This window comes from Bos javanicus, chromosome 6, assembly GCF_032452875.1.
Source record: "Bos javanicus breed banteng chromosome 6, ARS-OSU_banteng_1.0, whole genome shotgun sequence".
Classification (NCBI taxonomy): domain Eukaryota; kingdom Metazoa; phylum Chordata; class Mammalia; order Artiodactyla; family Bovidae; genus Bos; species Bos javanicus.
This window is the reverse complement of record NC_083873.1, coordinates 24,624,663-24,649,120: the sequence shown is the minus strand read 5'-3', so window position 1 is coordinate 24,649,120 and position 24,458 is coordinate 24,624,663. Positions and strand designations below refer to the sequence as shown.

Genomic DNA, 24,458 nt, shown 5'->3' with positions numbered 1-24,458 from the left:
ATTGAACTTGCCTCTCAGGTATTGGTCAAGCATTATTCTGGGTGTGCCTGTGAATGTGTTTTTGGATGAGATTAATATTCAGATCAGTAGATGAGTGAAATATATGACCTCCATTAGGGTGGCTCTCATCCAATCAGTTGGAGGCCTGTACGGGGGCGCAAAGAGATGGACATGACTGAGCATGCGCACACACACGCAAACAGAAAGGCTTCCTGGAGAATTGCTTCCAGCAATTCTTTCTGCCTGGTTGCCTTGAGCTGGGATATCAGTGTTTCCGTGCCTTTGAACTGAGCTATTGTCTCCTCTTGGATCTTGAGCTTTCCAGCTTCCAGCCTGGAACTTACAGCATCTGCTCGTCTGGTCTCAGCACTTGGGACTGGGACTAGACGTGCACCATGCACTCCCTGCTTCTGGACCTCGTTTGCCAACTGAGGTCTCAGGACTTCTCAGACTCTGTAATACATTGAGCCAATTCTTTATAATACATCTCTTTAGAGATTTCCATATGTTTATATAAATACATATTTATATATGTATATTCTCTTTGTTCTGCTTCTCTGGAAAACCTGGACAAATACAGTTGTATTTTCAGGAAATTATGGGCAAATGGTTTATTCCTTTCCCAATATATTGAGGCATATTGGTCCATTTTTCTTTGAGCTGACGTCTCTTACAAAGAAATAAAAGGTTAATTTTCAAGGACAAGTTATTAGCTCTGCCTGTCTGTGGGAAAATGATAAGGCTAAACAGAAGTAAATTCTATCATTGCTTTAAATTGTTGTAATGGCCACACACAATGTCTGCATATATCTCCAGGGAATAAACAGTCTTTCATCACTTTTTAGTGGGTCTTTCCATATCCTCATTAGCTCTGAACTCAGAGCTAAAAAATCAAGTAGGCACAAAAGTCTGGCAGCTAGAAGACCACTTTTTTCATGAAACTGTTTCTCGTCTTTCTTAAATTGCTTTTATCTCACCCAGTGTATGCTACCACAGATAAAGGGAAAAAAATTCTTTCCCTCCTCTGATCCTAATATAAGGTTATCTGAGGCTTATCACTGACACATCCCTTTATACCTATATGACTGCTGGAGTTATTATAGTTATTTATTATATTGACTAGTCTTTAGTAACCCTTCATGGCAGGCTCCATGTATCACTCAAAATCTTAGCTAGTGCTATATGTGATGGAACAGAACAAAGATTGAATGCCTCGGTTAGCAGTGATTGGTTGAATATATCCTTCTGTATATTTAGCAGGGGATTATACTAAACTTGGAATCTTACCAGGTATGTTACAGTGGGCAGTTGAAATTTTACTCTCCTACATGTTTTAGATATTGGGTGTGAATTCTTCTTCATGCTTAGCATTACTAAACACAGCTGTCCATTCATACAACCTTTGCACTATTGAATGAAATGAATGGACATGTCTTCTGACCTTGATCAATCATGTCCATCTAACTGTGACTACCTTTCTTGTATGTTTATTATATAAAATTGAATGTCGTATCTACATATAGAAAAGAAAAAGAAAGTATTAGTTGCTCAGTTGTGTCTGAGTCTTTGCAACCCCATTGACTATAGCCTGCCAGGCTCCTCTGTCCATGGATTTCTCCATGTAAGAATACTGGAATTGATATACATTTCCTTCTCCAGGGAATCTTCCCAACTCAGGCATTGAACCTGGGTCCACAGCCTTGTAGGCAGATTCTTTACCATGTGAGCCAACAGAGAAGTCCATATCTACATATAACTGCTTATAATTCATATTTTATATACAGTTGCCTTATTCTGAATTCCAAAAAAAGATCCTACATAAAACAATTACCAATTGCTAGACCCTTAACAATAATTTTTGAAGACAGTGCTAAAGACATAATTTTTCATGGAAATTAAAGCCAGATGCATTATATGAAAGAAAATATCAAATGTGAGAGCTATGAATGTTCTAGTCAAAGACTAAATGTGTATTCAGTTGAGTCAGTTCAGTTCAGTCACTCACTCCTGTCCGACTCTTTGCAACCCCATGAATCACAGCACGCCAGGCCGCCCTGTCCATCACCAACTCCCAGAGTTCACTCAGACTCACGTCCATCGAGTCGGTGATGCCATCCAGCCATCTCATCCTCTGTCATCCCCTTCTCCTCCTGCCCCCAATCCCTCCCAGCATCAGAGTTTTTTCCAATGAGTCAACTCTTCACATGAGGTGACCAAAGTACTGGAGTTTCAGCTTTAGCATCATTCCTTCCAAAGAAATCCCAGGGCTAATCTCCTTCAGAATGGACTGCTTGGATCTCCTTGCCGTCCAAGGGACTCTCAAGAGTCTTCCACAACACCACAGTTCAAAAGCATCAATTCTTTAGAGCTCAGCCTTCTTCACAGTCCAACTCTCACATCCATACATGACCACAGGAAAAACCATAGCCTTGACTAGATGGACCTTTCTTAGCAAAGTAATGTCTCTACTTTTCAATATGCTATCTAGGTTGGTCATAACTTTTCTTCCAAGGAGTAAGTGTCTTTTAATTTCATGGCTGCAATCACCATCTGCAGTGATTTTGGAGCCCCCCAAAATAAAGTCAGCCACTGTTTCCACTGTTTCCCCATCTATTACCCATGAAGTTATGAGACCAGATGCCATGATCTTTGTTTTCTGAATGTTGAGCTTTAAGCCCACTTTTTCACTCTACACTTTCACTTTCATCAAGAGGCTTTTGAGTTCCTCTTCACTTTCTGCTATAAAGGTGGTGTCATCTGCATATCAGAGGTTATTGATATTTCTCCCAGCAATCTTGATTCCAGGTTGTGCTTCTTCCAGCCCAGCATTTCTCATGATGTACTCTGCATATAAGTTAAAGAAGCAGGGTGACAATATACAGCCTTGACGAACTCCTTTTCCTATTTGGAACCAGTCTGTTGTTCCATGTCCAGTTCTAACTGTTGCTTCCTGACCTGCATACAAATTGCTCAAGAGGCAGGTCAGGTGGTCTGGTATTCCCATCTCTTTCAGAATTTTCCACAGTTTATTGTGATCCACACAGTCAAAGGCTTTGGCACAGTCAATAAAGCAGAAATAGATGTTTTTCTGGAACTCTCTTGCTTTTTCCATGATCCAGTGGATGTTGGCAATTTGATCTCTGGTTCCTCTGCTTTTTCTAAAACCAGCTTGAACATCAGGAAGTTCACGGTTCACGTATTGCTGAAGCCTGGCTTGGAGAATTTTGAGCATTACTTTACTAGTGTGTGAGATGAGTGCAATTGTGTGGTAGTTTGAGCATTCTTTGGCATTGCCTTTCTTTGGGACTGGAATGAAAACTGACCTTTTCCAGTCCTGTGGCCACTGCTGAGTTTTTCAAATTTGCTGGCATATTGAGTGCAGCACTTTCACAGCATCATCTTTCAGGATTTGGAGTAGCTCAACTGGAATTCCATCACCTCCACTAGCTTTGTTCATAGTGATGCTTTCTAAGGCCCACTTGACTTCACATTCCAGGATGTCTGGCTCTAGGTGAGTGATCACACTATCGAGATTATCTGGGTCATGAAGATCTTTTTTGTACAGTTCTTCTGTGTATTCTTGCCACCTCTTCTTAATACCTTCTGCTTCTGTTAGGTCCATACCATTTCTGTCCTTTATCGAGCCCATCTTTTCATGAAGTGTTCCCTTGGTATCTCTAATTTTCTTGAAGAGATCTCTAGTCTTTCCCATTCTGTTATTTTCCTCTATTTCTTTGCATTGATCGCTGAAGAAGGCTTTCTTATCTCTTCTTGCTATTCTTTGGAACTCTGCATTCAGATGCTTATATCTTTCCTTTTCTCCTTTGCTTTTCACTACTCTTCTTTTCACAGCTATTTTTAAGGCCTCCCCAGACAGCTATTTTGCTTTTTTGCATTTCTTTTCCATGGGGATGGTCTTGAACCCTGTCTCCTGTACAGTGTCACGAACCTCAGTCCATAGTTCATCAGGCACTCTATCTATCAGATCTAGGCCCTTAAATCTATTTCTCACTTCCACTGTATAATCATAAGGGATTTGATTTAGGTTATACCTGAATGGTCTGGTGGTTTTCCCTACTTTCTTCAATTTCAGTCTGAATTTGGCAATAAGGAATTCATGATCTGAGGCACAGTCAGCTCCTGGTCTTATTTTTGCTGACTGTATACAGCTTCTCCATCTTTGGCTGCAAAGAATATAATCAATCTGATTTCAGTGTTGACCATCTGGTGATGTCCATGTGTAGAGTCTTCTCATGTGTTGTTGGAAGAGGGTGTTTGCTATGACCAGTGCCTTTTCTTGGCAAAACTCTATTAGTCTTTGCCCTGCTTCATTCTGTATTCCAAGGCCAAATTTGCCTGTTACTCCAGGTGTTTCTTGGCTGCCTACTTTTGTATTCCAGTCCCTTATAATGAAAAGGACATCTTTTTTGGGTGTTAGTTCTAAAAGATCTTGTAGGTCTTCACAGTACTGTTCAACTTCAGCTTCTTCAGTGTTACTGGTTGGGGCATAGATTTGGATTACTGTGATATCGAATGGTTTGCCTTAGAAACGAACAGAGATCATTCTGTTGTTTTTGAGATTGCATCCAAATACTGCATTTTGGACTCTTTTGTTGACCATGATGGCTACTCCATTTCTTCTGAGGGATTCCTGCCCGCAGTAGTAGATATAATGGTCATCTGAGTTAAATTCACCCATCCCAGTCCATTTTAGTTTGCTGATTCCTAGAATGTCGACATTCACTCTTGCCATCTCTTGTTTGACCACTTCCAATTTGCCTTGATTCATGGACCTGACATTCCTGGTTCCTGTGCAATATTGCTCTTTACAGCATCGGACCTTGCTTCTATCACCAGTCACATCCACAACTGTGTATTGTTTTTGCTTTGGCTCCATCCCCTCATTCTTTCTGGAGTTATTTCTCCACTGATCTCCAGTAGCATATTAGGCACCTACTGACCTGGGGAATTCCTCTTCAGTATCCTATAATTTTGCCTTTTCATGCTATTAATGGGGTTCTCAAGGCAAGAATCCTGAAGTGGTTTGCCATTCCCTTCTCCAGTGGACCACATTCTGTCAACATTACCTAAACATTTACCTCAACATTACCTAAAAGAAAAATACTAATTATTTTAAGGAAGATGGGGGATATTTGTTAATTTTTTTAAAGTGAACCTGGATTTAGGCTTTAGCCCTACCATATATCTGAAATTTAAGACTGACCTTTCTTGCAGTTGATAGAATCGGCCATGTTTCTTTCTAATTCACTGTTCAAATCAATGGTTTGTCTATTATCTATTTTAGGAGAATTAGTTTCTATAATTCAAAATTAAAATCTAAAAGTGCTTTTCATTACATGTAAAAATCAATTGTAGTTAAAGCTGGAATTTTGTAAATAAACTTTTAAACAAAATAAAAGATGCTTTGGTCTCTCCTTAAAAAGAGCTGACAATTTGGCAGCCTCCCGATTCTCCTCCATCTGTAACTCCTCCTTGATAACCAATCCATGAAACAGGGGACAGGATTTCTCCAGAACAGTGCAAAGCATCAGCCAACGCAAAGCTGCCCTCTTTGCCTGGATGAACTATTTTATGTTTTGTTTTTCCCAAGGCTTTTTCCAATGCATTTCTAGACTGTGTAGATGGAAATAAAGGATAAAAAAATACCGTGATGAGGTGAAATAGAGAAAGTTAACAATATAAAAATAACTTCCTTTATTATTTGATATATTATGTAGAAGATAAATAATTTAAATTTAAAAGCATATAACTCCCGTTTCTAATTCTTGAGGGTAGACCATGATGACTATTTAGGACATTTGCTGTGAAAATATTAGAGTCACTCATAATTTTCATGGCTTTATTTTTCCATTTTTTAAAAAAAGTTACATGATCTCTGTATTTCCTAGCCACCTGTTCTCCTTGCTCAGCGCTGCAGTAAATCTTTCTCTGGTCCAAAAAAAAAAAAACCAAGTTTCGTGATCTCCTAGGTTTATTTCACATATCTCTCATTTAGTATACAGCAAAGGTGGTTAATATTGATAACCTAAGAGATATGTCACTTATACATGTACCAGATAGGAGTTAGGAAAATAAAAATCTCCAAATAATTACAATTTCAAAACAGTATGAAGATTCAACATGACCATTTTCCTCTGCCAATAATCTTCTCCAATTTCCATTGCTCCATCATCCAAAATTTTTTCAGCTTAAAACTAAGGATGGCAAAGCTTGAGTGCTTCTCAAAGTGATAGCATTTTAGACTGTTAACTGTGGTTTATAACATCATCTCTTTGGATGCCAGGACCAGGCTTTGTTAGAAAGTAGAGACGACAGCAAAAGCACACCCTATACTTCTGGGAGGGGGCAAGCTGACCACACAAACAGACCAGGAACACTAGGTTCTGGGGAGAGGAACATTCCACAAGCTTTATGCATTTCCCAGAGCTGGTTCCGCTAACCCAAGCCCCAGAGCACTCAGACACACTGTTGCATATTCTCCTTGTCTGCATTTTTTTTTTAAACACAAGATTTCCTAAATATTTTAGTTGCCATGTAATATTTTCTTTTATACTATTTAACCCTGTCCTCAAACTGATTGATCTACTTTGTCTCCTTCTTGGGATTTTACTCAGGAATATTCTCAGACAAAAGAAAATGAACTTACCTGGTGTTTCTGTTGCTTTGATTGAACTCTGAGTCTCAGCTTTAGAAAAAAAAAAAAAAGAAAGAAAGAAAGAAAATAGCTAAAATTAAACGTTGAATATCAAATATCTACTCTCACAATTGTTTCAGGTGGTAAATGCATAGAGATTTTAGTTCATTTCTGATTTATTTTCCTCAAGTCACCAAATCATGAGGCTTCCTGAATAAAAGAAACTTCAGAGCAGGGGTCAGTCAACTCTTTCTTAAAGGGACAGATAGCATTTAAGCTTTGTGGGCCATAAGTCTCTACTAACTATTCAGCTTTTGCTATTGTAGTGTGAATACAGCCATATGTAATATCTAAAGAATAGGTATGGCAATATTCTCATTAAATTTTAATTACAAAAATAGACTGGGGCTTGGATTTGGCCTGTGAGCCAAAGTTCGCTGCATCCTCGTTTGGGGCATCTGGTACAACCCCACTTCTTGAATATGCCAAGAGAATCCAGAAGACTACCGAAACTTCAGTGGGTGCTTCATGAGTGGCACTGCCATATGTCATACTCCTACTAAGATATTGCACATCTCTTGATCTGAGGAAGATTCAGGATGGTTCAGACAGATACCTTTGAAATTTAAGAAATTCCTCTAAAGGGAATAGAGCTCAGAAGAGCTTTCTACAAGTAAAATCGCTTGAGAGAATTATAAGCGAATATCATTTCAACAAACTTGAATGTTGGCACCACGAATCAAGATTTTCCACATGAAAAAATATAGAAATATTTGAGATAAATAGAAGCCCAATAATGATGGTGGATACAAACATCCACTTGCTTCCTTTGTATATTCACCTGACGGTCTTAACAGCATCTTAAATTTTACATGCCCCAAACAGAACTTTTTTTTTTTAAACTGAAGTAGAGATGATATAAAATGCTGTGTTAGTTGCAGGTATACAGCACAGTGATTCAGTTTTATATCTAAATATACTCTTTTTCAGATTTTTGCCTTATAGGTTATTGCAAAATATTGAGTGCTAAGTTGCTTCAGTCGTGTCCAGCTCTTAGCAACCCCAAGGACTGTAGCCTGTCAAGCTCCTCTGTTCATGGGATTTCCCGGGCAAGATACTGGAGTGGGTTGCCATGCCCCCCTCGAGGGGATCTTCCTGAGCCAGGGATCAAACCTGTGTCTCCTGTAGTTCCTGAATTGTAGGTGGAGTCTTTACTGATGAGCCACCAGGGAAGCCCATAAGTCCCTGTGCTATACAGTAAATCTCATTATTATCTATTTTATATACAATAGTGTATATATCTTAATTCCAGACTCCTAATTTATCTCCCCTTTCTCCCCTCTTTTGGTAACCACAGCTTTGTTTTCTATGTCTGGGGGTCTATTTCTATTTTGTAAATAAGTTCATTTGTAGCTTTTTGTTTTAGATTCCACATATAAGCAGTATCATGTGTCTTTCCCTGTCCGACTTCACTTAGCATGATACATTCTAGGTCTATCAATGTTGCTGCAAGTGGCATTATTTCATTCATTTTTATGTCTGTGAAGGAAAGTTATGACCAACCTAGATAGCATATTCAAAAGCAGAGACATTACTTTGCCAACAAAGGTCCGTCTAGTCAAGGCTATGGTTTTTCCAGTGGTCATGTATGGATGTGAGAGTTGGACTGTGAATAAGGCTGAGCACTGAAGAATTGATGCTTTTGAACTGTGGTGTTGGAGAACTCTTGAGAGTCCCTTGGACTGCAAGGAGATCCAACCAGTCCATTCTGAAGGAGATGAGCCCTGGGATTTCTTTGGAAGGAATGATGCTAAAGCTGAAACTCCAGTACTTTGGCCACCTGATGCGAAGAACTGACTCATTGGAAAAGACTCTGATGCTGGGAGGGATTGTGGGCAGGAGGAGAAGGGGACGACAGAGGATGAGATGGCTGGATGGCATCACTGACTCAATGGACTTGAGTCTGGGTGAACTCCGGGAGTTGGTGATGGACAGGGAGGCCTGGAGTGCTGCGATTCATGGGGTCGCAAAGAGTCGGACACGACTGAGCGACTGAACTGAACTGAACTGAACTGATGGTACCGTTGCCTCCCAGGTGCACGAGCCAAAAAGTAGTGGCCTTTCTTCTTTTTTTTTCTTGATTCATTTTTTTTTCTCACCTCATCAGCCCTAGCTTCAAAATATATTCCACATATGCCTCACCATTCAATTGACTACTATTCATCTAGCACCTATATCTCTCTCCTTAGTATGTGTAACAGCCACCTAGAAAATTTTTTTTTAATTTACATTTCACTACTCCAATGGCTCCTTATTCCTCTCCTCACTACAGTTAGCGGTTCTCCATAGAACATGGCTTCTGCCTTGTTCCTCAATTCACTCCCGCTGTCACAGCCTGCTTCGTGTCTCCATGGTAGATAAATGTCCCAGGGATCCCTTGCTTCAGACGGCCTGCTGGCCCTAAGCCTGTGGACTGTCCTCTCAGGCCTACACTGGCTCCTTCTCACCCTTCATGGCTGTTCAGGTGTCACCACTCAGAGAAGTCTTCTCCAACCACCTTATTGAAAGCGGTCTTCTCATTTCCCTCTATCTCAGCCCACCATGATTCTTTGTTTGCTCACCAGTTTATCACTCCAGGGACATTTATTTTTTTTAAATGGCTTTGTTTCCTGTAGAATGTAAGTCCAGGAGGACAGAGATTTCTTATTTTACTCAGAGTCATAATTTCAGCATCTACTATCCATACTGCTGCTAAGTCACTTAAGTCGTGTCTGACTGTGTGACCCCATAGACGGCAGCCCACCAGGCTCCCCCGTCCCTGGGATTCTCCAGGCAAGAACACTGGAGTGGGGTGCCATTTCCTTCTCCAATGCATGAAAGTGAAAAGTGAAAGTGAAGTCGCTCAGTCGTGCCCGACTCCTAGCGACCCCATGGACTGCAGCCCACCAGGCCCCTCCGTCCCTGGGATTTTCCAGGCAGGAGTACTGGAGTGGGTGCCATTGCCTTCTTCATACTAGGTCTGTCCATAGTATCCATACTAGGTCTCTGGTAAAAACATAGGGAATGAACAAATAATAATATAAAATAATAATTGATAATAATAATAAAAATAAAAACTAATTTTACCTACTGAATTCAATTTTTAAGGCAAAATGAATGTGTTATTAAAAATTGCTAGTTGGATAATGATAGCTACTATTTTTGAAGCAACTCTTCTGATCAATTCCATATATTAATCATTGATGTCTATGAGAAAGATGTTATTATTTTCATTTTGCACATCTGCAGTAAAGAAGTGAAACTATGTTCTCAAAGGGAGGACAGTGATTATAATTCAGGTCCGTTGGTTCTAAGGTCCATCTTCTTTTACTGAGACAGCTTTTTTTTCCAATAAACTGTTCTGAGTGGAAAGCTTATGTAATTAATTTCTACTTTTCATAACTAGTTAAAATAATTTTGTACATGGCATAATGCTGTACTTGGAGGATGCAGTTAAAATATTTATCAGGTGCCAGAGGATTAGAATATAAACGAAATCAAAACCTTTGTTCTTCCTGCTTTTAATATAAGGTCATAATCTTTCTTGCTGATAGACTTTATGGAGAATGAACAATTTTAAACTCATATCAGACAAAGCCTCCTGACTATTCTTTTTTGCATTTTTTTCATCCTTCAAAAATGCATAATGACTTCTCAGGGACATATTACATAAAATAAAAATGACTATGCCTTAAGAAGTAGTGCAATAGTTAAAAAAAAAATAGCAATTCAAAACCCTTTACTTGAGTCTTCAGAGGTCCAGATATTTCTATATGAATGAATATATTGTTATTCTGAGAAGGAAATTCTGTAAATCTTAAATACTTAATCAGTACTGGGAAATATATACCTTTTTATCCTGAAATCAAGGATGTATTATTTTGAAGATAATAAAACATCTTCATACGGCATTCTATTTTCAAATTTCGACTCAGTTTTGTGAATATAAAATCTGAATAGAGATGAATGCTATGGAATGTGGCTAAAGTTGTGGAAACTAATGAAAAGTGAAGACATCTGTAATTATTCCTGTGTGTGTGTGTTTAAGTTTCATAATGCAAATATGCTTTAAGAAAAGGCCAAATTCTGATCTGGAGAGGAAGCAGGTGTGCTTAGTCATTCAGTTGTGTTAGACTCTGCAACCTTTTGGGACTATAGCCTGCAGGGCTCCTCTGTCCATGGGATTTCCCAGGCAAGAATACTGGAGTGGGTTGCCATTTCCTCTTCCAGTGGATTTTCCAGACCCAGGGATCAAACCTGCATCTCCCATGTCTCCTGCATTATAGGCAGATTCTTTATCTGCTGAGTAAGTGGAAGTTAAATAGAAATGAGTGTAGTACATTCTGTTAACCTAGTCTCAAACTTAGTTGTTGAGTAAAGACCAAATCCTTAATCAGGGTGTTCGGCAACTTAAATCTCTTGGTTGAGTTTGAAACTGAAGTTTGAAGTTGAGTTCAGCTTGAAACTGAAGTCTTATGAAATGCAAATGAACTTCAAAATGCTAAACTTTAATCCACAATTTAATCCCAAACTAAACCTTGCTTAAACTATCAGCTTTTAAGATAGAAAGCTTAAGCAATAATACAAGTAACTTTGCTAAATATTATCTTACAAAAGCCATTGTATTTCCAGCTATATATAGCTGTATATAATTACCTACAGAACATGATTTATCATTTAAAGTCCCAGGAAAAAAATGTAGTTGTTCCCATATATAATTCTTTACTGATTTGCTTAAAAATAATTTACTATGACCAATTAAAATTTTTCTTCTCATTCCCCCTCATACATACCGTCCCCCATTCCTCCAACAAAGCATTGACTGAGTCATCGTACGAAAGATCAGTTCTGGTTTGGATAAATGGTGATGTGTGACTAAGACTTTGTTCTCCTGAGAATTCCTCTTTTATCTGCCCACATGAAATGATACAAACTAATTAAATAGCATGTAAGAAACATTGCAATTAAGTTCCCTGATAAATGTCATAGATAAATGGTGCCATTCACAAAAGAAATAATGAGCCTGAGTGATCAGAAAAATTAGACTTTTACAAAGCATGAGATGCATAGCATTATATGAGAGATTCTATACTGGAAAGTGGCGTTAAATAAGATTGAAACATTCAGTGAGAAAGTAATTATTTTCAATTTTTTTGTGAGTTTATTTCAATGAAGAAGTTTCAAAATTTCAATTTGATGCAAATATGTCATTAATACCTAGAATGTACTTATCTTTTTTTCCACCACACAGGGAAAAGTGCAAATGCAGTCCCCTACAACCACAAATTATGCAGTCAAGTTTTGTGGAAATTGCAGGGGTCAGCACATCCGAAGTGTGATAGATAAGCCACGCTGCGGGGGAGGCAGTGGGGGGAGGTGAAAATCACCTTCATCATACTAGTATCTCCCCTGCCAGGTAAGTATTTGATTTATTTATTAAGCAAGGCTAAAACTCAGAGTCTTTGGTAAGCAACAAAATCTAGCGAGAATTTTATTTTATTTTGCTTACATCACAGAGACTTTCTAGCTTCTGCTTATACTAATTCAAACTGGTTTTTCATTCATGATGGTTTCCTTTTCAAACAAATTTAAGAATTAAAAAGTGCGTCCATTTAAAGAAAGTACTAAATGAATAATAGTGCAGATGGTACATATATCTGGAAACCTCATTAAGGTGTGGGAAATACTGAGGTGATATTTTGTAGAGGTTCTTTATGGTTGCGTAGAATTTTAATAATCAGTTCGAGGAAGGACAAGGGGAAGAAAGAAAGACCATACAGATGAGGAAGACAGGTTGAACAAATCACATGGTCAGGAATAAATCTGGCATGGTTGGCAACAGCAGGAGAACCACTCTGGTGCGAATCCCAGGTTTCTGGTGAGAATCCCAGGTTTATATTCAGTCAGTTGGTCAGTGTTATACTGATTGAACTTCTGTTTGTCAAGCATATGATGCACCCAATTAAAAGCTACCCGCTTTCTAATTCCTTCAGATACTTTATGTGAAATATTTGTAATGAGAGAAAGTGTGGTATATCGATATTTATGGAGTTTGAGGCAAGAAAAACAGGGTTTGAATCACATCTTTTAACATTGGGTGAGTCATTTCATCTTTCTGAACTTGTTTCCTTATTTGTGAAACTGATACCATAAATACCGTCTTTGCTTGGCTTTTGTAAGGATTATCAGTACCAAAATAATATTAATAACTAAAATGTATTGTTTTCTTTTCAGACACTGTTTTAAGCTTCATATTATTTTATCTCTTTTAATCTTCACAAGAATCCTGTAAAAGTGTAGTCATACAACTGTTTTACAGATGAGGAAACTGAGGCACAGAGAAGTTAAACAGCTTACCAAAGGCCAAAGTCCAAATAAATGGTTGTGCTATTATTTGAATCTAAGCTATTTGATTTCAAGGGCTTCCCTGGTGGCTCAGTTGGTAAAATGTCTGCCTGCAATGTAGGAGATCTGGGTTCAATCCCTAAGTCAGGAAGATCCCCTGGAGAAGGAAATGGCTATCCACTCCAGTATTCTTGCCTAGGGAATTCCATGGACAGAGGAGCCTGGTGGGCTACAGTCCATGGGTTCACAAAGAGTCAAACACGACTAAGTAAGTTTGCTAACCCTTCCACTTTCTTTATCTGATTTCAGAATCATTGTTAGTATACAATAAGCCAACTTCCTCTTGGCATAATTGGGGTGACCATTTCTTTAAAGAAGGGTGTGGTGCCTCGAAAAGTACAGGCTTGTGCAGAAGCCATTCTCATGTTCAACCAGTAGTATATCTGAAGTGGTTACTTGATCTTTATACAATTATATATGCTTTTTGTATTAAAAACAAACTCTATACTAAACTAGGATAGATTATGCAAAAGGAAAACATACATGATAAATTATTTGTTACATATAAATGTTATTAACCCTTGACTAAATAACCTACTAATTTCTTATAAATGTTACTTATTTTAATTAATAAAAGTCAGATTTTTCCCTTCAGAGTTCAAGTCTGTAATATTATATCTTCTGCGGTAGCAGAGGCTCTGACATGGCAAATTGTTTAGAAGTATTTTTACCCATACACTTGAGGCTTCCTCTGCCAGCAATGCGGGAGACCCGGGTTCAATCCTGGGATTGGGAATATCCCCTGGAGAAGAGAATGGCAACCCACTCTAGTATTCTTGCCTGGAGAATTCCACAGAGAAGCCCAAGGGGTCACAAAGAGTTGGACATGACTGCGTGACGAACACTTTCACTTTCATTTTACCCACAGTTGCTTTAGTAGAATTAGGTACTGGTACTTGCCCATCTCAATGTCTCCTACCTACAATCTTGTTACACATATTCTCCCTAGCTAAGTCAGAATCCCCAGAAGGAGAAAGCAATAGGCTGTCTTTCCCTGTCAACAGACCTCGTGACTCCTCTCTACTCTAAAATCAAGCCTGAATTTGAGACAATGTCCCCACAGTGCCTTTCTCTGAAGGTCACTATTCAAGCACCCACTGCTCATATGCTTAAGAAGGAGATGAATCATCAACTGTTACACATTTAGCAGACGCATAGTTCGCTTTTATTATTGTTTGTATTGGGGCACTTATAAAATGCATGAGGTTTTGGTTTGCCAAAGGTACTTTTCAGACATATATTGTCTACCATATAAATTCTGCTTATCAGAACCCAAAACACTGCCACAGAGAAATGTTCTTGTTATGAAGGAAAAATGACCCTCCTCTTCAAATTTCTCTACATGGTGACTAACTATATACAATTATTAGTTTACAATTATGGTGTGGAATCAGACTTCTCCTAAATAACCTTCTTCATGTCATGTCTAAGATGATTACAATAGAAAGGGGGGAAATGGATATTACCAACATGCTTCTAGACAAGAGTGAGCCTTGAGTGTCCACAGTGCTTAGAGGTCTCCTAAGAAGAGACTTGGAGACTGAGTCACCTGTAGCGATGTCTTTTTAAGGACTATGTGCTCAGTTGCTCAGTGGTGGCCGACTCTTTGCTACTCCAGGGACTGTAGCCCCCCAGGCTCCTCTGTCCATGGGGATTCTCCAAGCAAGGATACTGGAGTGGGTAGCCATTCCCTTCTCCATTTAAGGACTCTGGGTACGCCAAAAATGCATCCAGTATGTATAATGAGCAGGATTTGATAAGGCTCTTATAGATGATTAGTAGCTTTTCTAGTTAGGATATTTTTACTAAACACACAGATTACTTCAAATCACGGAGGCCAGGATAAGGGAAATACTTGTGGAGATACGTGTGGACTGCAACTAAAGATCTGTCAGGAATCAGAAGAGCTCCAGGTCCTGTTACTTTTTCCATGTCTCTTGAGCAACTTAACCTTGCTCATGGGATCTCTCCATTTCCCCACATACTCTCTCTATAGTCAGTAGCCTTCTCTACTGACTCTGCCAACTCAAGCCTCCTGAAGCCAGAGGCAAGCGCACAAATCACCATGGCCATCTCAGATTCTCTGCTAACCCTGAGCTACTCCAGTCCCCCCTGCTTTTTGGTTTGTTTGGGTTTTCTAGTTCAGTTCAGATTACCCAGGAAGGAAATTTGATTGGCCTAGATCAACATTTTCTTTTTGCTCTTAAATGAATATTTATCTGAAAACCCACCACTTAATCCACTCATTGTAAATATACAACCCAATAATATTTTGTAAATTTATAGAGTCATTGAACCATCACTATAATCCAGTTTTAGAACATTTTCTTCAATATAAAAAACTTCCTTGAGCCTTTCTGCAGTCAGTCCCCAGGCTGGTCCTCAGGTGTAGGCAACTACTTATCTGGTTTATGTCCCCATAAAAAATATCCTGGATATTTCACAGAAATGGAATTGTATTTGTTGTATTTTGTGAAAGGCTTCTTTCACTGCATAATGTATTTGAGATTCATGCTGTTACAGCATGCATCAGTATTTTGTATCTTCAAACTGTTGAGTGGTACTGTCTTATATGGATATCCCATGTTTTGGAACATTCCAAATGCATTTCAAATGGAAAATCCAATGAGATATTCTATTTCACCAATTAATGGACATTTGAGTTGTTCGCAGCATTTGACAATTATGAATAATGCTACTCTTAACACTCATTAACTCCATACCCTGTTTTGATTACTATAGCTTTAGAGTAAGTTTTGAAGTTGGGGGTGGTTGAGTCTTCCAACATTGTTCTTTTCCAAAAGTGTTTTGGCTATTCTAGGTCACTTTCATTTCCATATATATTTTGAAAGTGAAGGTGAAAGTTGCTCAATTGTGTCCGACTCTTTGCGACCCTATGGGTTATACAGTTCACAGAATTCTCTAGGCCAGAATACTGGAGTGGGTAGCTGTGCTCTTCTCCAAGGTATCTTCCCAATCCAGGGATCAAACCCAGGTCTCCCACATTGCAGGCTGATTCTTTACCAGCTGAGCCACAAGGGAAGCCCAAGAATACTGAAGTAGGTAGCCTATCCTTTCTCCAGTGGATCTTCCCAACCCAGGAATCAAACTGGGGTCTCCTGTATTGCAGGCAGATTCTTTACCAACTGAGCTATTGGGGAAGCCCATATATATTTTGGGATTTGCTTATCAATTTCTAGAAAAAAAAAACTTTCTGCTATTCTAATAGGAATTGCATTGACTATTTTATCAGTTACTGATCAACTTGAGAAGAATTGCCATCTTAAAACATTGTCTTCCAAACTATGAACATGTAATGTCTGTTTATTTTATATTCTTTGCAATTTTACATACATATTTGTATTTTAATCATGAATTTATGCTGATGCCTTAAGTTTCAATCTGATAGTGCAGTGTTTAACTTTCCTTCCCCCATTCTGTATTTGTATCTCCCCTTTTCATCTTGAGAACACATTTATCTGTTTTTTCACTTATACCAAGTATTTAGAGCTAATATATTCATTTCAATAAAACAAACTCATCAAGTGAATTTCAGGGTTTCTTTTCAGTGTTTTTCTTTTCTCTCCCTCTCTTTATCCATTCTTCTGGGGAGGGTGTGCAGTTAAGACTGTGTTGTTTACAGAACTTGGATTATTTTTGCATTTTTTGTGTGCTTTATTAACAATTTACATATGGTTAGGTAAAGTGTCTTCTGTTTGCATTTAATGATTTTCTATTTCTGTCTTTGTTGATGGTTATATACTTAGAAACATATATTTGTTTTGAAAATTGATGGTAGATTATTACAGTATAAAACAAGAAAATGTTCAAAACACATATCACAGGCTTTTAAAATTTTTTAAACATACAGCAGCAACTGAAATCACATTTTACACACCCCCACCACAATTTCTTCTTTCTTTTGAACCTTGAAAATGGCTTTGTGTGGCTAAAGTCAGAATCAAAATGATGTCACTTTTCCATCTCATTAGCACTTTCACACTGGTGGTAATGTTTCAAAATCTGATGTCTTTGCTCAAGCAGCAGATGTAATTGTACTAATGAAAATTTTTCTATTTTGATGCTTAGTGGGCTTGTCTAAATCATGAAAACTAACAAGTGGTCTTTTCATATAATGCTAAAATAAATGAATTATTTAAATCATGTGTGCATTACAGTGAAAGCACACAAGTTGCCTTCCCCTCCCTGTCCTGCTGTGTCTGGCCTGCTGGCTCATATGTGCCATGTCTCCCAGATGTGCTCCGATGCCAGACTCCACAGTGTGAATATTCAGAGATTGTGATCAGAAGGAGTTCAGCTCTGCTGTGGTTTTGGGGGTCCCTTAGTCCTTTTGCTCCTCTTGCCTGGAAACTGATCCATGTGTCCATTTTAGAGTCCTAGAACCCACTAGAGCCCCTCCAGATGATGTGCTAGGTATCACTGACTAGCCTGACTTAGTTCAGTTCTGCTCATGTGACTATTTGACCTACGACAAAAAACCTATGGAGGTAGCAGCATGGAATAAAGAAAAGAACACAGGGCAAGGAATCAGAAATGCTAAGTTGTTAATTCTGGTCTCCACTAGCCCTACTGATGGAAACAATCTTTCTTGATGATTCACTTTCAGTTACCTCATTAGATCACTAATTATAAAAGGATATACTTCAGGAACAGCCAGATGAAAGATGCACAGGGCAAGGCATGGGGAAAGGACGTGATGCTTCCATGTCCTCTCCTGTGAACAAATGTTCACATGTTCACCAGCTCGGAAATTTTTCCATTTAGATATTTAATTTCTCAGAGAAGTGTTTTCTAGTCTAGTGTACAAATATTGCATTTCTATTGTTAAATTTACTCTTAAATATTTTATTATTTGTGAGGCTACTATGAATGGAATTATTTCCTGTGGTATAGAATATAATATGAATGGTATAGAATATTCTTTATTAGTTCTAGTAGATTTATTGTGAAATCTTCAGGTTTTCTATATAGATAATGATGTAGTTTGCTGAGAAAAACACTTTTATTTCTTCCTTTCCAATCTGGATGAATGTTTCTATCTCTATCTACCTATTTATAATCTTAATAAACAAACTCCAGTTATAATTTTGAATAGTACTGGTGAGAGTAGACATCTTTGTTGTGTTTCAGATTTTAAAAGGAAAGTATTTAGTCTTTCATTATTAAGTAAAACATTTACTATATATTTTTCATAGATATCCTTGATCAGTTTGAGGAAGTTTTACTTATTTCTAGCTAATTGAGAGTTTTAATTGAGTGGGAATCTTATTTTGTCAAATGTTTTTTCTACATTTGTTGATTCTACTAAGATGGTATATTACATTACTTGATTTTCATATCTTAAACCAACTTTGCATTCCTAAGTGAATCCTATTTGTTCATGTTTTTATCACTTTTCATATGTTACTGATTTTTTCTAATATTGTATTAAGGATATTTGTGTCTGTGTTCATGAAGGATATTGGTCTATAGTTTTATTTGCATTTTCTTTTCATCCTTTTCTATCTTTGGTGTTATGGTAATACTGGCCTCAGATAATTATTTGTCCCAAGTTTCCTCTATGTCACAAAAGAGTTTGAGAAAAATTAGTATTACTTCTGAGAATATTTTTATAGAATTCAGAATTTTTGCCATTCTGCTTGGAACTTTCTTTATTTAAAATTTTAATGCAGAATCTTAAATTGTTTTAGGTCTTTTCAGTCTTTCTAACTCCTTGAGTCAGTTTTAACAATTTGTTCCTTTCTAATTTTTTTTCCTATTTCATCAAAGTTGTCTGATGCTTTGGCCAATCTTACCATTTTCTGTTAGATGATATCATAGATTATCACCCAGGCTTGACCTGATCCTCCTTGGCATCCACTTATTTGCAGCTATGGAGGGATAGAGTGTCACCATACAAAGCAAAGTTGCCAAATCGTTGTCCTATTTGTGGAGATTAGGAGAGAACACAGGCTTTCCTGGTGGCTCAGTGGTAAGGAACCCACCTGCCAGTGCAACAGATGTGGGTTTGACTCCTAGGTCAGGATTATTCTCTGAAGAAGGAAATGGCAAACCACTCCAGTATTCTTGCCTGGGAAATCCCATGGAGAGAGGAACCTGATTGGCCACAGTCCACGGGGTCACAAAAGAGTTGGACACAACTTAGCAACTAAACAACAGCAATAACAACAAAGGAAGAATATAAGTGAGACATGGTTCTTTTGTAAATGTGGGCTGGAAAACTTTCTGAGTTTAGTTCTATCCAATATACTAGTTTAACATTTCAGTGAAAAAGTTGACTTAAAGCTAAGCTCAACATTAAAGTCAACATTCAGTTGACTTAAAGCTCAACATTTCAGTGAAAAAGTTAACTTAAAGCTCAACATTCAGCCAATCCCATCACATCATGGCATGTAGATGGGGAAACAAATGGAAACAGTGGCTGACTTTATTTTTTTAGGCTCCAAAATCATTGCAGATGGTGATTGCAGCCATTAAATTAAGAGACACTTACTCCTTGGAAGGAAAGTTATGACCAACCTAGAGAGCATATTAAAAAACAGAGACATTACTTTGTCCACAAAGGTCTGTCTAGTCAAGGCTATGGTTTTTCCAGTAGTCATGTATGGACGTGAGAGTTGGACTATAAAGAAAGCTGAGCACCGAAGAACTGATGCTTTTGAACTGTGGTGCTGGAGAAGACTCTTGAGAGTCCCTTTGACTGCAAGGAGATCCAACCAGTCCATCCTAAAGCAGATCAGTCCTGGGTGTTCATTGGAAAGACTGATGTTGAAGGTGAAACTCCAATACTTTGGCCACCTGATGTGAAGAGCTGACTCGTTGGAAAAGACCCTGATGCTGGGAAAGATTGAGGGCAGGAGGAGAAGGGGACGACAGAGGATGAGATGGTTGGATGGCATCACTGACTCAATGGACATGGGTTTGGGTGGACTCCAGGAGTTGGTGATGGACAGGGAGGCCTGGTGTGCTGCAGTTTGTGGAGTTGCAAAGAGTCAGACACGACTGAGCAACTGAACTGAACATTTCAGCACAGATTCTTGTACTTACTCTTGGAGTCGGAGCTTTGTGATGTGGAAACAGCATTTGAAAGTGATTGACTCATCACTGTTGCTTCTGTAGTACTCAACTTGGTCTCCATGATGCTTTTGGTGCTAGCTCCTAATTATGAAAAAAGAATGAGTAGTCATCAGGGGTGTAATCAATCACTAGACTGTATCACTAATATTAATATAAACATCCAGTTACAACTTGAAGGTTAGCTACTTAAAGTCTTCTGATCAAGGTATAGAAATTCAGTGTTTTGATATCTACCTTTTGGTGAGTCAGTTAATTACATTTTTTAAAGTGAAGGGAGATTAGACTCTCCTATTTGTCTGATATAGGTTATTTCATTTGATCACATAGTAATTTTATGAATTAAGTAGTAAATATGATCATAATTTTGTGTATGACTCAGAAAAGTTATAGAATTTTCCCACGGTCACATAACGGGAGCAAGCCAAATTTTTCCGATGTGAAACTAGTTCTCAGCTACCCTAGAAAGGGGTTGGTAAGGCAGTAGTAGTAGTTGAAAATGGTACCATGGCTCTCATGCTGTCTAGGAGAGAATTTTCAGGTACGTGGGGTAGCTTGGAGGAAAGAGATGACAGGAAGTGAATAGAATAAACTTTTTAATTATATTTAGTTCATTTTGGGGAGTGGGGGAAGGAAATTTAACAACAAAGAAACAAAGAAAAATAAGCTGAGTTTTCAAAAATAGCATTGGGATATTTTAAATCATCTATATTTGCACGAATATTATAAAACAAAATGATCGATGACCTCAAGGCTTTTCAAAGTACAGCACAGGACTAGTGTTACTGTTAGCTAGATATGGTGTTGGTTGGCAATGAGGGGAATGCAGTTTAATAGATTTTTATCACAAAGAGGCCTGGAAGCCTGAACTGTGGGTACCTTCCAGAAGCGCCAATCAGGTTTCATTCTGTGGCATTAAGCATCTACAGTGTACTGCAGATTCTTAGTACACTTGAGAGATTCATGCTGGAGAAGCTGATAGTTTGTAGAAAGACCTCACAGATGGTGGGTAAATGTGTCTTCCAATGAAAAAGGCTTTAGGAATTGATATGTCAAGGAAAGTGAAAAAATTTGAACATAGGCTAAGGATTAATGCTGCATATGAGAAAGAATGAGTGAAAATGGGCACAAACTTCAGAAGAATCTTAAAGTATTAAATTAAAAGGGAAATATTTGAGGAAGTAAAGAAATGTCTTATTCTTACAGCAGGAAAGCAGAAATTGATCTTTGCAATAGCATGGAAGTGGAAAGGTACAGAAACTCAATACTTGAGGATGGAGGAACATGGGGATAAAGATTTTGCTTTTCACTGGAACTACAAGAGAAGATGCTTGAAAAACATCAGAACAGGAGTTCTTCATAAATCTTCAGAGAATTCTTCTCCTGAGCTAAAATTGGAAACCATGAAAAAGCTATCCTGATGGCCTAAAAAATCCTCTAATATGAAGCAGATTCAGTAGTCTTGGTGATGGGGGGAAAAAAAGAATATGTAGCTAAGAAAGATGAGAGGGGCTACCAGTTTATAAAAATACAAAGAGAAGAGCAGAAAATGGAATAGCTGGGCTACAATGCCAAAAATTTTACTTAAGAGAATTACCACTATATTCACTACTGTGGGCAAGAATCCCTTAGAAGAAATGGAATAGCCCTCATAGTCAACAAAAGAATCTGAAATTCAGTACTTGGGTGCAATCTCAAAAACAACAGGACGATCTCAGTTCATTTCCAAGGCAAACCATTCAACATCACAGTAATCAAAGTCTACTCACCAACCACTAATGCCGAAGAAGCTGAAGTTGAATGGTTCTATGAAAACCTACAAGACTATCTAGAACTAACACCAGAAAAAGATGTCCCTTTCATCATAGGGGACTGGAATGCAAAAGTAGGAAGTCAAGAGATAACCTGGAATAACAGGCAAGTTTGGCCTTGGAGTACAAAATGAAGCAGGGCAAAGGCTAACAGAGTTTTGCCAAGAGAACACACTGGTCACAGCAAACACCCTCTTCCAACAACACAAGAGAAGACTCTACACATGGACATCACCAGAAGGTCAACATCGAAATCAGACTGATTATATTCTTTGCAGCCAAAGATGGAGAAGCTCTATACAGTCACCAAAAACAAGACCTAGAGCTGACGGTGGCCCAGATCATGAGCTCCTTATTGCAAAATTCAGACTTAAGATGAAGAAAGTAGGGAAAACCACTAGGCCATTCATGTTTGACCTAATCAAATCCCTTACAATTATACAATGAATGTGACAAATAGATTCAAGGGATTAGATCTGGTAGACAGAGTGCCTGAAGAACTATGGACAGAGGTTCATAACACTGTACAGGAAGTAGTGACCATAACCATCTCCAAGAAAAAGAAATGCAAGAAGGCAAAGTGGTTGTCTGAGGAGGCCTTATGAATAGCTGAGGAAAGAAGACAGTGAAAAGCAAAGGAGAAAGGGAAAGATATACCCAACTGAATGCAGATTTCCAGAGGAAAGCAAGGAGAGATAAGGCCTTCATAAATGAATAATGCAAAGAAATAGAGGAAAACAATAGAATGGGAAAGACTAGAGATCTCTTCAAGAAAATTGGAGATATCAAAGGAACAATCATGCATGGATGGACATGAATAAGGAAAGAAATGGTATGGACCTAACAGAAGCAGAATAGATTAAGAACAGGTGGCAAGAACACAGAGGAACTATACAAAAAAGATCTTGATGTCCCAGATAACCATGATGGTGTGATCACTCACCTAGAGCCAGACATCCTGGAGTCTGAAGTCAAATGAGTCTTAGGAAGCATCACTAAGAAGCTAGTGGAGGTGATGGAATTCTAGCTGAGCTATTTCAAATCCTAAAAGATGATGCTATTAAAGTGCTGCACTCAATATGTCAGCAAATTTGGAAAACTCAGCAGTGGCCATAGAACTAGAAAAAGTCAGTTTTCATTCCAATCCCAAAGTAGGGAAATTCCAAAGAATGTCTAAACTACTATACATCTGAACTCATTTCTCATGCTAGCAAATTCATGCTCAAGCTAGGCTTCAGCAGTATGAGAACCAAGAACTTCCAAATGTAAAATTGGGTTTAGAAAAGGGAGAGGAATCAGAGAAGATCAAATTGCCAACATCTGCTGGATCATGGAGATGGAGAAAGCAAGGGAATTCCAGAAAAACAGCTACTTCTACTTCATTGACTATGAGAAAGCCTTTTGACTGTGTCTGTCACAACAAACTTGAAAATTCTGAAAGAGATGGGAATATCAAACCACCTTACCTGTCTCCTGAGAAACCTGTATGAAGTCAAGAAGCAACAGTTAGAACCAGACATGGAACAACAGACTAGTTCCAAATTGGGAAAGGAATACATCAAGGTTGCATATTGTCACGCTGCTTATTTAACTTATATACAGTGTACATCATTACAAATGCCAGGCTGGATGAATCACAAGCTGGAGTCAAGATTGCTGGGAGAAATATCAATAACCTCAGATATGCATATGATATAACTCTAGTGACAGAAAGCAAGGAGAAACTAAAGGACCCCTTGATGAGAGTGAAGGAGGAGAATGAAAAAAACTGGCTTAAAACTCAACTGTAAAAAAGGAAGAACACAGCCTCTGGTCCCACCACTTCATGGCAAATACAAGGGGGAAAAGTGGAAGCAGTGACAGATTTCATTTTCCTGGGTTCCAAAATCACTGCAGATGGTGACTGCAGCCATGATATTTTAAAAACGCTTGCTTCTTGGAAGGATAACAAACCTAGACAGAGTATTAAAAAGCAGAGACATCACTTTGATGACAAAGATCCGTATAGTGAAACTGTGGTTTTTCCAGCAGTCGTGTACGACTGTGAAAGTTGGACCATAAAGAAGACCAAGAGCCAAAAAATTGATGTTTTTGAATTGTGGTACTGGAAAAGATTCTTGAGAGTCCCTTGGACAGCACAATCAAACCAGTTAATCCTAAAGGAAATCAACCCTGAATATTCATTGGAGAACTGTTGCTGAAGCTTAAGCTCCAAACTTGGGCCACCTGATGCGAAGAGCCGTCTCATTGGAAAAGATATTGATGTTGGGAAAGGTTTTGGGGAGGAAGAGATGGGGATGACAAAAGATGAGATGGTTAGATGGCATTATTGACTCAATGGACATGAGTTTGAGCAAACTCAAGGAGATAGTGGAGGACAGAGGAGCCTGGCATGCTGCATTCCATGGGGTTACAAAGAGTCAGAGATGACTTAGCAACTGAACAACAACAAC

The 24,458-nt window shown here is 38.4% G+C and overlaps 1 protein-coding gene and 1 pseudogene across 4 annotated transcripts in view; both read right to left on the bottom strand.

The window, feature by feature from the left end:
• Window positions 1–24,458, bottom strand: part of EMCN (endomucin) — a 127,742-nt gene that overhangs the window by 39,671 nt on the left and 63,613 nt on the right. For 3 of the 4 annotated variants that reach the window (XM_061419560.1, XM_061419563.1, XM_061419562.1), the window contains 2 exons: window positions 20,168–20,278; window positions 6,668–6,706 (listed from right to left, as the gene is read on the bottom strand). In XM_061419560.1, the coding sequence (XP_061275544.1) occupies window positions 6,668–6,706; window positions 20,168–20,278 (150 nt within the window). The remainder of the gene's footprint in view (window positions 1–6,667; window positions 6,707–20,167; window positions 20,279–24,458) is intronic. The other variant, XM_061419561.1, reaches the window with a different exon arrangement.
• On the bottom strand, window positions 11,943–12,118 carry LOC133250148 (U1 spliceosomal RNA; annotated as a pseudogene).